This window comes from Falco punctatus (genome assembly GCF_963210335.1).
Source record: "Falco punctatus genome assembly, chromosome: 5".
Taxonomy (NCBI): domain Eukaryota; kingdom Metazoa; phylum Chordata; class Aves; order Falconiformes; family Falconidae; genus Falco; species Falco punctatus.
Window position 1 is genome coordinate 3,529,559 of NC_137584.1, and position 15,537 is coordinate 3,545,095.

Consider the following 15,537-nt stretch of genomic DNA (forward strand, 5'->3'; position numbering starts at 1 on the left):
CTGCTACTTTATCATTAATATAACATGGCTAGACATAGAATACAACATTTTTCCCCCTAACAATTTCTGTCTGCTAAACATTTTTCTTGGATCCTTTTGTAGTATCTTCAGGCTTTTTGTATTTTATATGTGCATGCATAGATCCCTATCCATTTACGAGACAGTTGGTTCTACCACACACTCTTTCACAAAAGCCTTGGGGCAAGTAATAATGCTGTCTGAAATAACTCCATTTATCAATCTATCTTTTGCTCTCTCGGTGAATTTAATTGTTGTTCCCCACTGCTCACCTGACTGGGTAATACAGCTGTGCTCTGCACATATAGAAGAATATGTGTAAGAAGGCCAAAGATAAAGTCAGGGAAATTATTTGAAAACAGGAAGGCTAGTGTCAAAACAACAGTCATATTTTTGCAACACTGATGGAAAATTTTAGTTTATTGATTTTCTGGGGTTTTATTTTTTTTTATTATTTATTGTACTGAGTAGCAATATATATGTTTAAATATCCCTTGATGAAAAATTAACTATGTTGGCTACTAGGTTATAAAAGCAATCGAAGAAGGCTATCGTTTGCCAGCACCCATGGATTGCCCAGCAGGACTGCACCAGCTGATGCTAGATTGTTGGCAGAAGGAACGCGGTGAAAGGCCGAAGTTTGAGCAGATAGTTGGTATTCTGGACAAAATGATTAGAAACCCAAACAGCTTGAAAACCCCACTGGGAACCTGTAGCAGGTAAGAAAAGCTCTAGTGTGTGTTCTTATGATGGTGCATGTGGCTGGGTTCTGGATGTTCTGCTTGGTGGCTGCTCCCAGTTCACACTTACTCCATGTGTGTCTCACAGTTCCTCCTTCCTTCTGTTCCCTGTTCTTCCCTTCCCTCATTTGCCCTTCTTTTTTTACCATGCTGAACAAAGCCAAAAAGGACTTTCTTAAAAAAATAACCAAAATAAAGTAAATAACTTGGAACTAACACATTTCTCAGTAAACTACTGCCTGCTCATCACGCTTTCCACACTTTCACCACTAGCAGTCTTTGTTTTCCTTATTTCTTAAAGTTGTGAAGTCTGGAGGGCAAGGATCACGAGTTACTGTAGTTTTATGTGATGTATCCCTTGCCCTAAGAACTGCTACAGTAGAAATAGTAATTAATCGTACTCATTCTTGGCCAATGTACTTTGACATGCTACACTCTAGATTTTTACCTTTCATTTTCTGGCTTTTAACTCCTTTCAGTGATTGCATCTCATTGTATTTCATGGTGTAGATTTTAATGGCTTCTTCATAAATTTCAGGTGAATTATTTGATTGTGGTAATCTTTTGATCAGTTAGCTAGATCACTACACTAGGGAATCAACTGGCCTGTACTCTGCTCCCAGTTCTTCTACTGCCTGATTTCCTGTGTGACCTTAAGCAACTTACTTTGTGTCTCTGCTCTTTCCTTGTCTTTGTTTTGTCCCATCCAATTGAATAATGGGAATAGATACTACTATATTTTCCAAGATGCTTAAAAGAATAGCATCTTTTTTTTACTCAGCAACTTTAGTTGCAGCTGCTGTCATGCTAGGTAATAAGGTTGATTTTCTGTTAGTAACAATAGTCCACTAGGCTGATTTTGCTCACTCTGACTTTTCATCTTTTACATGAATAAGCTTAGGAAGTATATGTTGTGAGCTACAGAGCAGTCAAAAGCTACTCATAGAATAACCTAAGCTGTGTATAAAGGCCTATTACTTTCTACTCTTGACATTTTTAGTACCCCAAACTTATTTGACTCTCACCTTGCTAAATACTCCCTGATGTTTTACTCTCTTTGGAAACAACTTACTTTCCTTTTTCCTTCTCCGTAGACCAATTAGCCCTCTTCTGGACCAGAACACTCCCGATTTTACCACTTTCTGCTCCGTAGGCGAATGGTTACAAGCTATTAAGATGGAAAGATATAAGGATAATTTCACAGCAGCAGGCTACAACTCTCTTGAATCAGTTGCCAGGATGACTATTGAGTAAGTTAGTACTGGACATGTTTAACGTGCATTTAGGGAATTTCTAGGTAAAATAATACACAATGTTCAACTCTAAAACTTTATCCTGAGTACAAACATGGTACTTGGGATTAAGCCAGCTGGTTTAGCAGCTGATGGTGTTATATTAGAGCATCCCATGAAAGGGCAAATACCCTGCTACCTATGTGTAGCATCACTTCTTTCCCTGCTTTTGAGGCCAATTAAAAAAACACCAAATGGCTAGAATCTGAGGAAGAATGTGGCCCATTTTGAAGTATGTATTTATAGGAAAATAACCACTTTTGCCTCCACTACCTGACCTTTTTCCAGACACGTACTAGGAAGATGTGGAATTTTCTTCAAATTGGCTGGGGGTTGCCTGTGTCCTGCAAGAAATGACTTTGCATCAAGATAAAAGTCTATAGAAGCAAAACAATTTTCTGAAGGCAAGCATGGCCTGTATTGGTACTGCCATCTTAAACAGGTCTTCTTGGCACCCTGCTAACAATATTCTTGTTCTGATGGTTGCCAAACACATGTAATTCCTCTTATAGAGGGCAGTGGGTTTCTAAACAAGTTTCTAAAAATAATATTCTCAAGTTTGCAACCCTACTGTTTTCTGCCTGGTATCACTAGGGGTCTCAGCCTATAGCTTGGGAATGTCATCAGAGCCCACAAGCTTCTACTAGGTCAGTAGCACTAGTAGCAGTGGAACTGAACCGGCTGCTTCTTTTTCATTTGCATGAGGGGAACGGGCCACTATGCAAAGGGTTTCTCCTGGCATCTCTTTAGGAAGCAGGATGTGATTCCCAAAGTCTTGGTTTTGTACCTAACTTTGTCCTGAAAGCCACCCAAGGTATTTTACAAGAGAAGTGTCTCTTTCTTCGGTTGTCCTTAAAAGCCGCAATAAAAGATTATCATAGCGCAAAACTTACTGGCCTCATTCTCAGATGTGGAGACACATGCAGTGTAATTACATGACATTTGCCATATAATTGCACTCCTTGCTGAGAAGTTGAGCAGTGCCTATATGAACTTCATAGTACTGAGCTGAGGTTCCAGTATAGCTTCAATGTTAGAAACCTGTAGCCCAGACCACTACGTAGCTTTGACTCACAGTTGAATACCATACAATAGCAGTCTAAGTTGAAAAATTAACAATGTACGCATTTATCTTCCCCAGGGATGTGATGAGTTTAGGGATCACGTTGGTTGGTCATCAAAAGAAAATCATGAGCAGCATTCAGACTATGAGAGCACAAATGCTACATTTACACGGCACTGGCATCCAAGTGTGATAGACATTTCTCCCTTATGAGGGAGGTGACAGACTGAGAGAACAGCACTGGCCTTCAGTATATATGAAGTGCTGCTAGAAGACACTTGATTTCCTGGGTCCTTCCTGCAGTGAATAGAAGAGCTACAAGAAGCACCTACAGACTTGAACTCCTAAGTGCCACCAGAATTTATGAAAAGGGAATTAGGATCCACCAGTGGTGGCAAGGAAAACAGCAGTGACAATAAACAAAGTACTACCTGAATAAACATACAAACACCTTGAGCTCTCTAACCTCCTTTTTATCTAATAGACTTTTTAAATGTACATAAAAAATTAAAAAAGAATATATTTGTCAGATAAAATCATGATATTATTGTTGAATTCAACAAAATATTTTCCTTAAATCTGTGATTTCTGAATCTTTTTTTAATCATTTGTGTTTATTCTTCATAAAGACTTTCTTTTAGTATGATGTTTATATCTTTGGACCTTTTTAGTGCTAATTCTATGACACATTACTACACTGGGTACCTCTGAAGGATTATTTGAGTTTCTAGAGATTTAAGAAGCATGACCAAGCAATGTATATCTGTCCAAACTTTGGTATCCTTTTGTGCCATTTACTTTTGTTAAATCAGTACCGTATTGACATGGCTAGCTAATTGGCAGGGAGTCAGGAAAATGCAAGTTGCCAAGAGCTCTGATATTTTTTAAAGAATTTTTTAAGGTTACACATATACTATCTTTTAAAAGAAAATAAAAGAGGAAAAAAAAAAAAAAAAAAAAAAAGGAAAAGCAATAATGACCCCTAAGTAGTTCTAGGCACTTTTAGCAAATTGTTTGCAAGATGATTTTAATGGACTAGAGTTAAAGTGAGATATACTCTAAGACATAGATCTTCAACTGTAAACTTGCTGGGACACTGCATTGAATGGACAAGTGATTGTAGGCGTGTCTCAGAACATGGATGCAGTTCTCCAGTGTTATCTAAACCATTTAATCTGAGCACACCACATTTTTTTTCAATACTCTGCATTAGCAAATCTGAGAGAAATAGCTGGCATATATTTTGTATGAGTTTAAGCTGTATGCAGTCCAGCTGTCAGAATAAGGACATAGATTTTATATGAGAACTGTAGAGCATGAGGCAAGGGGCAGTTCAAAATTTTCAGGTTTTTTACAAGCTTTTGCTGCTCTGAACAAACATGCATATGTGTGCTCGCACAGACACAAGTCATTCATCAGGAACACAGATGCAAGAATAGTTGCTGAATGGAATATCTTTTTACACACCTATATATGAATATTGTTTGATTAAAATATTTAACTACCGTAAGCAATAATGAACGAGGTCTTTACGGATATTGCAGGAATGTATATGAACGAGAGAGAAAAGCTTTAAAAGAAATCTGAAAATTGTGAACTACCCCAGCAATGAAATGCTGTACTTCCAAAGAGAATTGGGCTGCTTCTATTGATTTTGATAGAGAAAGATCCCAGGGATCAGTCATAAATTGGTCTTGTTTGATAATGTGGGCATCCACACAAAAAAAATAAAAACAAAAGAAAAACCCTGTAAATGTTCCTTTGTAAAACTTGTAAATTTTATTTATACTGTCTTGTTTTGTACACACGTTTATGTGTAGTGAGCTCTGAATACATTGAAAATGCACTATATTTTTCTATTTTACTTGCAGAGCATCACAAACAAACATGTATATTCAGTGCTACATAATGTGTTTTCCCACATTTAGGACCAAAGATAGTTATCAAAAACTTAAATGCATCATTTCTCCCCTCCTTTTTTCTCCCCCCTTTTAGATCACTGTACAGTGTTATATTTGTCATTTTATTTATTTGTTTCATTAGAAAAATCAGTTTGGTTATACTAATTTTTTGTCCCCCCTGCCTTTGTTGAAGAAAATCTGTAAAAAGCTTTTAACTAGCATAATCCCGTTACATAGACACTTCCATTTGTAATCTTTGTAATAGACTGTAAATATATTTTTGGAACTATAATGCAATGTGCATAAGGGTTATTTTTCAGTGTCCATATATGATTGTTTATACAATTCACAGCACTTTACAGTCATGCTGAGAAGCCTAATTTATTGCCTGGATTTGGGCAGAGTAAGAAAAAAAGGTGAATATTCTTATTTCATATTAGATTGTCATTCAGTAGAAATGGAGTTATTTTCATGTATGCAGCTCAAGATGGTTTTTTAACTATTAAAATTAATTTTCTAGAAACACTGTAGAAGTAAGACACAGAGTAGACTGCGTGCCCGATATTGAAATTAGTGCAAACAAGCACTCGGCCAAGGCACTTTGAGTAGCCGTTGGAACACGCTTAATTAATAAACATCCGTTTTGTGTAGAAACAAATGCTAAGTGCCTCGGTACTGGGGTGAGCATCTGTGGGCAGCTGCACAGGGTGCTTGTCAGTTTTGCTGCTGCTTTAGGCACCCAGCTGTGAATTTAGGGGGCTTAAATTCAGACACCTGCTTCCTTATAAATCTTGGCTATTGTTTCTGAGGGCTCGGTGTTTCAAGGTGCGATGCAGCAATGCTGGTATTGCTGAGAACCCACTAACCCTAACTGCAAGAGACTTGAGGCCAGGCTTCACCTTTAGGACTTGTTCAATCAATGTTCTGAAGCACAGAGGCCTCAACGCGTGCGTGGTGACCGGGGATCCCACATGCAAAAGTGAGGGCCCTAATGGTATTTCTTCCTTATTTTTCCTTGTTTGATTTAAGCCATCTTCTTTGAATAGTAAATATATTTTAGCATTCATCTATACACCTTGACTGCCTTAATGTTGCCACAGATTTTTACACATTTGAAAGTGGTAGAGTAGACCCAGAAAGCACAATCGCTATCAATACTCCTATCTATCTGTTCAGAACATTACTGCGATTTTAGAGCACATGCATGTAAATGGATTTGTAGCTGGTAGAGCAGCAACATGTTGATGCTGGTTGCAGTTCCCCAAGTTCCAGGAAAACATAGTCCAGTGTAAGAAAAATAAAGTGCCAGAGAAAGTTGATGTTCGTGGGAGGAACGGAAGAAAAAGTTGGGTCAGAGGGAGAATTAAAGGCTAAATGATGAAACAAAGACATTATCTCAGTTCTGGCTTAATTTTATTGAATTTGGAAATTGTGTATCGTTTAAGACAGATTATCAGGCTGTCAGTGAGGCTGATCTTTCTTGACTTTATCCATCTACAAGCATCTAAAAGAGATGTGCCTAAGACAAGCAGGATGAATCTCCCTCTGGGAATGCTTATCTCCATTACCTGTAGAGGGACCCCAGATGATTAGCTTAAATTAGGCATCAAATGTCTAGATAGTTAGGTGAGGTGATTTCTACCCTATATGTCCTTGGCTGCTACAGTTTCCCCCCCGCAAGCTGAGTGTCATAGAAAGGCAGATCCTCCACTGCCAGTCTGTCCCAGAATGTATTTAAACTGGGCTTTATCACAGAGAGAGGTGATTATTTTTTTTTTTATTCCAAGATTTGTAACAGATCATCTAAATGCTTTTTTGTATGTGGGTATTAATTCTTGAAAAAAATTGTGATTGTTCTGAGGAAGACCTGCCTAGTAAATTACAGTTATTTAATATTTTAAATAATCCGAAATATTTGCTGACATACTGCTTCAGTACAGAGGTTATGTGATCAGATATGATAGTTGCTGTTTGCAAAATCATGTTTATCTAAAGCCTTGTCATGTAAAAATCTCCAGGAGGCAAAGATGCTTAAATGTATCTCAAATTGAATGTTGCCCTTAATATCTCAATAATTGAGCTCTGTCTGTATTATTCTCCATTTAAAATGAGTTTTTTATATTTGTTTAAGCTGGAGTTATCTGGCATCAACTGAGGGAGTTTGAAAAAATGATTTTAAATTAAATTTGCTTTTCTCCACTAATAGTAATATACAGTAAATAGTTTCCACTGTTTTGAATGTTACAAAACCTATTGCTTTAATGTGGGGGATGAAGGGGTTTATTTTTGTTTTGTTGTTGGTATTTTTTTACATTTATTGGTTAGTAGTTGAAATAAAAAATGATAATTTGTCCTTAACTTTCTAATATAATTCATATATAGCAATTTTGAGATTGATTTAAATTCTGCGACTCCCGGGTTACTACTGAGGTGGTTATCATGTCACTACACCTATAATACCAAGTGATGCCAAGGCACCCTGCCACAAGGGTGGGTTCAGCTGGCATTCTGTTGCCCAGTAATGGCATGAAACAATCCACTGACCATCTGTGAGATGTGAAGGCCAACTCAGCCCAAAAAGGGTCATTTCACCTTTCAAAAATATATATGTGACTTGTTAGAGCTAACGCTCCTTAATGCATTACTTCCCTTCATGCAGTTAGAAAGCAGTATGCTCATGATATGCGTTTGGGGTTTGGTGGGGTTTGTTTGTTTGTTTGTTTGTTTTATTTTATTTTAAATGACTGACATTTGGGGTACTTGTGGAAGAGAACAGTTCCCAGACAGGATGACAAGCTCAGTTTGAGAAAAGTATGATACAAATTCTTGCCTGACGGTAAATCTGGCAGCACGTGCAGGGTTATCAGGCAGTTGGTGCTGTGATTTGCTGAGCAACTAGCACAGCAGGGTTCCTGCATGTTCAGGATCTGTTAGGACTGCACATCTGATGAATTAACTGATATGGAGAAACAGGTGATTTTTCCCCCCCCCGCTAACTTGGAATGGATTTGTAGATGGTAGATTTGGGCAAGACTACTCAAAATTCTTAGCTTCAAACTAATTTCTAGTAAAACAAGAAATTCCGGGCAGCAGCCTGTATTTTCTCTCCTATTCCCTCAAGGTTTGTCAAGCATAGCCAACAATTACTTTTAAACAGAGATCTTTATTGTTTGCCTAGTGCAGCTTTCTATTTACTTGGGAATAGGCAGTTCTGTAATTAAATTTCCTGCAAAAAGGACTGGGGAGACATAGGGGAGGGGGGAGGTAATACAAAAGTTTGGGGAAAAAAAAAACATGGACAAGAAAGAAAATCCCAGTCCAACAAATGACCTGCAAAACCCAAAGTATGGCTGGGCTCACCATTTTTGTAACACATTCCATATAGGAATTTGAAAAATATAAGAGGTTAAACCATAGGCACAAAATCTGCAATATCCTGATAAAAGAGTAGTGGCAGAATGCAAGCTACATTTGTGAGAGTTTTTCCTCTCTGGATTTGGTTTTGTGAGATTTTTAAGTTGCAATAGTTAACACATGCATTTAGAGTAAAATCTCTTGGGACAGGCCAAGGGCCAAAACTAGTGTGTCTATAAAATCTGTTAAATTCTCAGTGCATTTTCATGGTGGGTAAGGGTTAGGCAGTTTGATAGTGAAAGAAGTCACGTGGAGCCTGCATGCTGTACAGACTGTAGATTATTTCCAGCGAGATTATGAAAGGGTTAAAAAGGAAACCCTCACTTTTGTACGTAGTGAAAAGTCAGAAGATGGGAGGGAATGGAAAGAGAGGGGGATGAAGTCATTCAGAATGTGTGAGTCTAAGACGTAGGGCTCTGCAAGATATTGCTGGCAGGGGAGTTAAGGAGTGTCAAGATTTTTTAAGTAAAGAGACACTGTTAATAAAATATACCTAATAATCTAATGTGGAGTGGTTTCAGTACTCTGATTTTTCCTCAGGCCAGATTGGAATTTGTCAAAGAGACTAAATTGAGACAGATGGGAAAGCCACTGGTAATACACAGCTCATTCAAGCAGACTTTAAAGAGATTTGAAAGGAGAATTTTACATTAAAAGCCCAAAAATAAAACATGAACTCTGATGATATTTACACTCAGAAGGTTTTAGAGTAGTTCTCTTTAAGTCTAGAGTAATGATAGCAGATTTTAGCGCTGATACAATACAAATTGGGTGAAATTAATGGCTAATTAGAATGACCAAAAAAAGAACAACAAGTCAAAAAAAAAAAAAAAAAGAGTTGATGTCTTGATAGACTGTGAAAAAAGATGTGATACAGCCATGCAAAACTTGTGTAGCCAGCCAAATGAATCTTGGACAAAACAAGACATAATGTCTAGTGCCAGAAGAGCTAAATGAGGAACAGAAAACCTATTCATCCATGGAGCAAGGCTTCCGTATTTAATTGAACCAAATAACCAATTGTAGAACTGTGCTGCTAATAATTAATACTAATAATGAAATACTACAACTCAGAGGTCATCTGATGGATCATAATATGGCCAACACTGGAAACCACACTCAGTGCTTAAGCACAAAGACTTATGTGTGCTGCTGGTATGAGAGTTCCTTGACTGAGTATTTAAAGTCATTTATAAACCAGAGACTTTATAGCCCCAGGTCCATAACTAAAGCCTTCCTCTTTTGTGAAAAAAAAAAAAAAAAAAAAAAAAAAAAAAAAAAAAAAAAGCTGAGCAACCTGTAAGGTCTATCAAGTGCAATAAAAATTATCTTCAGGTTATTTCCTTAGAATTACCAAGAAAACCATGACTTTATCTCTTACAAAAGAAATGAACTTCCTGCTCCAAAAGATGCCATCTCACTAAGAAGAAAAATCATCCATTAGTTTTATTAGTACATCCAAATCTGGCTTGAAGGAGGCTGGACTGAAGAACGATAGATATAATGTGTCCATGTTGATCCCTCACATGTCATGTCTGTAGAAACATTATTCAGGCAATTTCTTGACTATCATTCAACCTGTTTTACTATGCCAGCTTCCACTGGCTTCCTGAATGGCTGCATTGTCCATTTTCAAGATGTTTCCTGCAAAACATGTTTCAGTTGCCTTTCCTCAGGGACTAACCAGCCTATGCCAAGAATGCATGTGTAGCTTAAGAGTAAGAAGTTCTAGGAATCTCAGATTAGTTCTCTCCAGAGTGTTCTTTCCAGTTACAGTTGTAAATTGGATGTGTTTTCCCACTGAGGTTGCATGTAGTAAATTGCATGAGAAATCTGATTTGCCTGGAATATAATTAGTAAAATCATCCTGATACTTCCTGAAGGCTACTCAGAAATGGCAGTTTTTAAGTGGTGGTTAGGATTTTGTTCAGAAAGTGAAAGAGGTGGGTCTATGGGAAATCTGTGTGTGCAGCTTTCAGTAAAACACTCCACTTACCAATGTATGGAGTTTTCTGGGTGGTAGATATCCTCTGTCACTGTGCCTGAAACTAGACCACAAATGCAAAATCTAGAAGTCCATAGGAAAAAAACTAGTAAAAAAAAAAAAATCTGTAACAGAATTAGACCAAGTCTTCACTATTTATTGTTTGGTCTTGGCAGCACTGGCACTTCCATGCGGGATCAGTGGAAGAGTAAGATGGGTCCAGACAATAGAAGGGGAGAATGGGATTGGATGGGGTGAGAGAGGACTCTCTGGGTGGAAGAGGAGAAACTGAGATGAGGTGCTCGACCTGTGGTTGACTTTGGGCAATCTTTGTATTTCTCTTTCAGGATCTCTGTGGCACAGAGCCTTTGCCCTCAGCCCATTTCATCCCAGGGCTCTTACTTGAGTTGCTCTTGAAGTCCTCCCTTACATTACTCTATCCAAAATAGCAGTGTCGTCTTCTCCAGTAGCTAGAGTTTGTACCCTCATGGGCTGCTGAAGAAGAAGACAGGTTTAGATTCAAATCCAGGTCAATAAGCTTACAGGAAGAAATTGGGCCAGCAAGGCACTGAGACGGATTCCTAATGAGGATTTTCCTTTAATACTGCTGAGCCTCAGTACTATGGAGAAGCGATTGATTGCTTTTGTGAAGAGAAAGGCCGCACCTTGCTATATAGCTTCTCTACACACTCCTGTTCATCCACTGCCAAGAGCAGGAAGGGGGGGTGGGGAAAAGAGGGGGTAAACAAAAACAAAAACAAAAAAGCTTTCAGGCTTTTCTTTGTAGTGCTCTTTTCAAGAGAAAAAATTGCCTCAATGCTTACATTACCTAAACTTGTGCAAGAGACAAATTCTCTTTGATACTTCCTACTTGCTGGCAACAGCATCCCAGATAGACTGTGCTGTCTGTTGCAGATCTCAGTCAGAAGCTGCCTCCTGTCCATAAAACTGCCTAACTTTGAGGTGTCTCCCAGAGGGTACCTTTCTTGCAGTACTTGAGTATCACAACAAAGTCCCTCTGCGGGTGTCCATGTTTGTTCCTTTGTGCAGAGGTGCCTCTGTTTTGAGGGGTATTTCCCCAGCCAAGAGGAAGGAGACTGGTTTTTGCATTATGCTCTACTTCCATTCCTCCCCAGCGGGCATTAGTCATTTATACTTACCTAGCAGCACCCATGCTTCACTGGGGCTTAAGTAGGAGGTAACCGTGAGGAAAGAACATTTGGTACCCGCACAACAATAAATGCAATGTCTATCTATGACCAACAAGCTACGGGTCAGGGTGATCACTCCAAGTGATCTGCACTTAAGAGTGCCGAAGTCATTAGTGTTGGTCAAAACAAAAGGAAACAAAAGCGTGTGTATGGGGGAGGGGCTGTGTGTTGAATTCAGAAGACCTGAATCAGCCAGTGTTACATGTGAACTGCCCAGTAACAGCAATGATAAAAGATAACAAAGTATGTTTAAAATAATATAAAAATCTTTCTAATGACAGTACAATCTAAGAGGGAGCTGAATGGCAGAGATCAAAACACCTGGTGAGGGCACTATTTTAGAGCAGTGGGAGGAAAGAGTTGCCTTCTGGGATTTCATACTCACCATAATGAATGGGGGAAAATTCCTTTCTCATTCTTTTATACTATCATAAAGCTATTTCTTATGGATTTTATGAAACGAATATAGCTGAATTAATGAAAATCTTATGGAAACTAATGCTTTACCTGTGTTATCTGCTTCTGAATTATTTGCTGAAAAATAATGAAGATATACCCTAGAAGTATTACCTTCTTTCAGTATAACAAATTATCTTGATAATTATGGAAAAGGAAAAAAAGAACCCTATGAAGTAAGCCTCTAAAGCAGTTAATATTTTTACGCTTGTATTTTGAAATAGGATTGTGTAAAGCTGAATCTGTCTTTTTCTTTAAACATCAGATGCTGTCAAGTTATTTTAATCTAAAATCCTAGAGGAATGGATATTATATATTTTGCAATGCTTTTACAAGTGGTTGCATAATATTTAAGGTTGAATTTTCAGGTCTAAATTAACAGTGCTTCACTTTAGATACCAGAGAAACAGAAACCACATATCTTAGCATACAGTTACACATCTGCATGTCTGTCATCGAGCCATCACAGCATACTTTCACAAAGCAGTATACTACACATGGCAGTGCTTAGACCATAAGTTCTATTGTGTTGTTTCCATTGGGTTTGTATTTAAGGCCTTTTGGTGATGGAAGGCCTTGTTAGCTAAGGTTAGTGAGCGTTAGCAAGCAGGTGAATGTGGTGTGAATTGGTAGAAGCCACTTGCTGAATGTATGGAGAGATCTCACAGAGGTGATGTCCAGTTGTTACTAAGCTCCCTCTCTCCCCTCGTCTAGCATAAATGCCAGAACAAGCCAAAAAACTGACTGCCCTCATGCCTATTGACAGCTGTGTCATGGCTACCTGTAGCTCAAGATACATAGCTGATGAAAATGTAACATCTGTCTGGCATCCTTTTACCTCTGTTCCCAGGAAGGCTCACATTTTTTTGTGATTTGATGGATGGCTGCCTTCTTTTCTGAGAACATATGGAAACTTTACATCTCTCTTGGGTGAGAAAAGCACAGAAAGGCTAAAACTGACTCTACAGCTTTGGGCTGTGGAAAGGTATTACAAGAAGGCCAACATGATACTTCCAACCTCTGTGTAGGAAGGGGGAGACTCTCTAGGTATTCATATGTTGCCAAACACTTTGAGCTGCAGCTTCTTCTGGCAAAAGGTTGGTTAGGCTAAGTCTAATACAAAACTACCTCTGAAATTCCTTCCTGCACTCTACAACCTTTCTTTCCTGAAGCACTTTTCCCATCCAGAAATCCCCTCCTTCTTACTCTGAAACTGGTGTTTAGGACACCTCTGTAGGAATGAGGAGGCTGTTGTTCTGCGTAAAATGGAGGGTTTTTTTTCTTGGAAGTGGTTGAGTGTCCTGTCATGTCCCAGCAGAGCTAACAGCCTGGTCTGCAAGCACTGTACTTTTCCATATCCTTCTGTCATTGCTCAGCTCTTGGATAAGATGCATATGATCTCTTTGATCCTTCTTTTACATGTGTTTCCTGTTGAAAGGATTAATTTAAGCATCTACATCGAGAGAAGGTTTGGGGCTGTGAATCCCTGAAAATAGTTTCCTCAGGACACATCCAGCTTTACTGCTGGAGTACATGATGGCATACCAGCACCCTCTGAGAACTAGTTCTTGTTGGATTTCCTTCCTGTGACAGTTACAGTGTCAGTGGTAACCTGTGCACGTGTTAGTTTTGTCCCGTTATTGAACACAGGGATGGCCTTGGCATGCATCAGAGTCGGGACAAACGAGTACTAAATTCAACCGTACAGATATCTCAGCCAAGAACTGAAGCCCTATTCTCACCTCAGCAGAGCTTGTCAACTGGTTTATCCGCTGTCTTTGATGGTCCTTCAGTTTCTCGAAACTGTTTTAGGTTTCCATCTCTTTTCAGAGAGATGGAGTATCTAATTCAGGCCTGGAATGACATCGGACAGCAGGGCAGCTAGAAATGAAACATTATGATACTGAATAGGTAGGTCATACAGATGCAAGGAAATTATCGAATTGATTTGCCATGTGTCACATAGGGATCCTCATCTCCCATTTGTTGATGTTTCATACTTGTTAGCTTGCACCTGGTCTCTGCTCTGCTGAAACCAGTTCTTGGCAATGAGAAGTGCCACAGTGCAGGGTATACGTAGATTATCTCATGCGTCTCTTGATCTGGAGAACTTCATCCTGGTGCTGACCAAAAAATGTCAGTAGAGACAGAGCCAATAAAAATGTAACCTGAGGTTTTAAATACCTATGCATCTATGTGCTGTTTGTGACTGCAATTTGCCTTTAGCTTTGAATAAATTCACATATCAATCATTTTTACTAATTCAAAGACTTACTTGTGTTCAAAACAGTAAAAAGAAACTATCAGTTTCCTAAGTCAAAAAAAGCCTTCCTTTTGGAAAGGATTTCTCCTCAGCGTTCCCTTTTCCTGCTTTCTTTTCTCACACATTCCTTGCATTACTAGGATTGCAAAGGGCAGGTGCAAAAAAAACTAATAGAAGCAAGATTTAGCTTAGTTAATACCTTCCCTTCGTGTGAAATTAGTCTCCAGGACACTACGCTAGAGACAGAAAAAAACATTCTGTCCCTCCATCAGATTGCTTTCTCTAGCTTTGGTTTTTGTTTACTAAGCCTCAGACATTATGGCTATTAATATTGTCGGGTCCTCTTCTCAGCTTATCATAAAACATCTGCTCCCATTTTGTCCAGTTTGGTGACAGAGATGTATGGCATGCTACAATGTATTTAGAATACTCTTCTCTTGAATGACTATCTTCCCTTTGATTCACACTGTTAAATAATCTAATCCATGTGCTGGAATGACAGATACTACTTTGGAATCAACTGTAAGGATATTGGTTGGTATGGCAGGGGGACATTCCTCTGCTGGTTTATTTTTCTTTAGTGTCAGTGTTACATTGGCTTGTCTCAACATCTGTAATAAATTGCTTTTCTCTCAGGAATTTTCAAATAATTTAGTTAAGGGATTGCTAACCATATGTAAAATAATTTCTATTCAGTCCTGGCCTATATCCATTAGTCCTAAAGCTATATTGTTTCAGAGATTTCATATGGCTAAGCCCATCACTAAACATACAGAAAAAGCCACATCTTTTTGTTTCCTTTCCTTTTTTAAACTCTGGGGGTAGGGGGTGGGGGGTGGGGTGTTGGCAACAGATAACATAAACATTGTCTTTGGGCGCCTAATATAATGTAATGATAATGTAATGACTGGGACAAGTCAGTTAAAATACTTTGTTAGATTCTTCAGAAATGCTGAGATCTTCTGGTAGCATCACTTAGGCTAAAGGAGAGTCTATTAGTTTACATGCTACAATCTACTTACCATGTGTATGCTCTTTTAATTAAGCAGAGTTTAAATTGAACACACCCATTCCACTCTTTTCCTACTTCCTTCTTTTAAGGAGTTACCTACATCTTTTCCCAGTCCTTAATTTTATACCCAAACACCCATCTGAAAGACTGCACCTCATTCATTTCCTTTATTTCCAGTACTGA

General features: G+C 38.5%; 1 protein-coding gene across 7 annotated transcripts in view; it reads left to right on the forward strand.

Annotated features, from left to right (window-relative positions):
• The window catches only part of EPHA7 (EPH receptor A7), a 179,178-nt gene that overhangs the window by 147,636 nt on the left and 16,005 nt on the right, over window positions 1–15,537 (forward strand). For 4 of the 7 annotated variants that reach the window (XM_080388102.1, XM_080388097.1, XM_080388098.1 and 1 more), the window contains exons 15-17: window positions 544–737; window positions 1,853–2,008; window positions 3,192–4,169. In XM_080388102.1, coding sequence (XP_080244228.1) covers window positions 544–737; window positions 1,853–2,008; window positions 3,192–3,306 — 465 coding nt within the window. In that variant the 3' untranslated portion in view covers window positions 3,307–4,169. Of the gene's footprint in view, window positions 1–543; window positions 738–1,852; window positions 2,009–3,191; window positions 4,170–15,537 lie in introns of those variants that run through there. The other 3 variants (XM_080388103.1, XM_080388101.1, XM_080388099.1) reach the window with 3 other exon arrangements.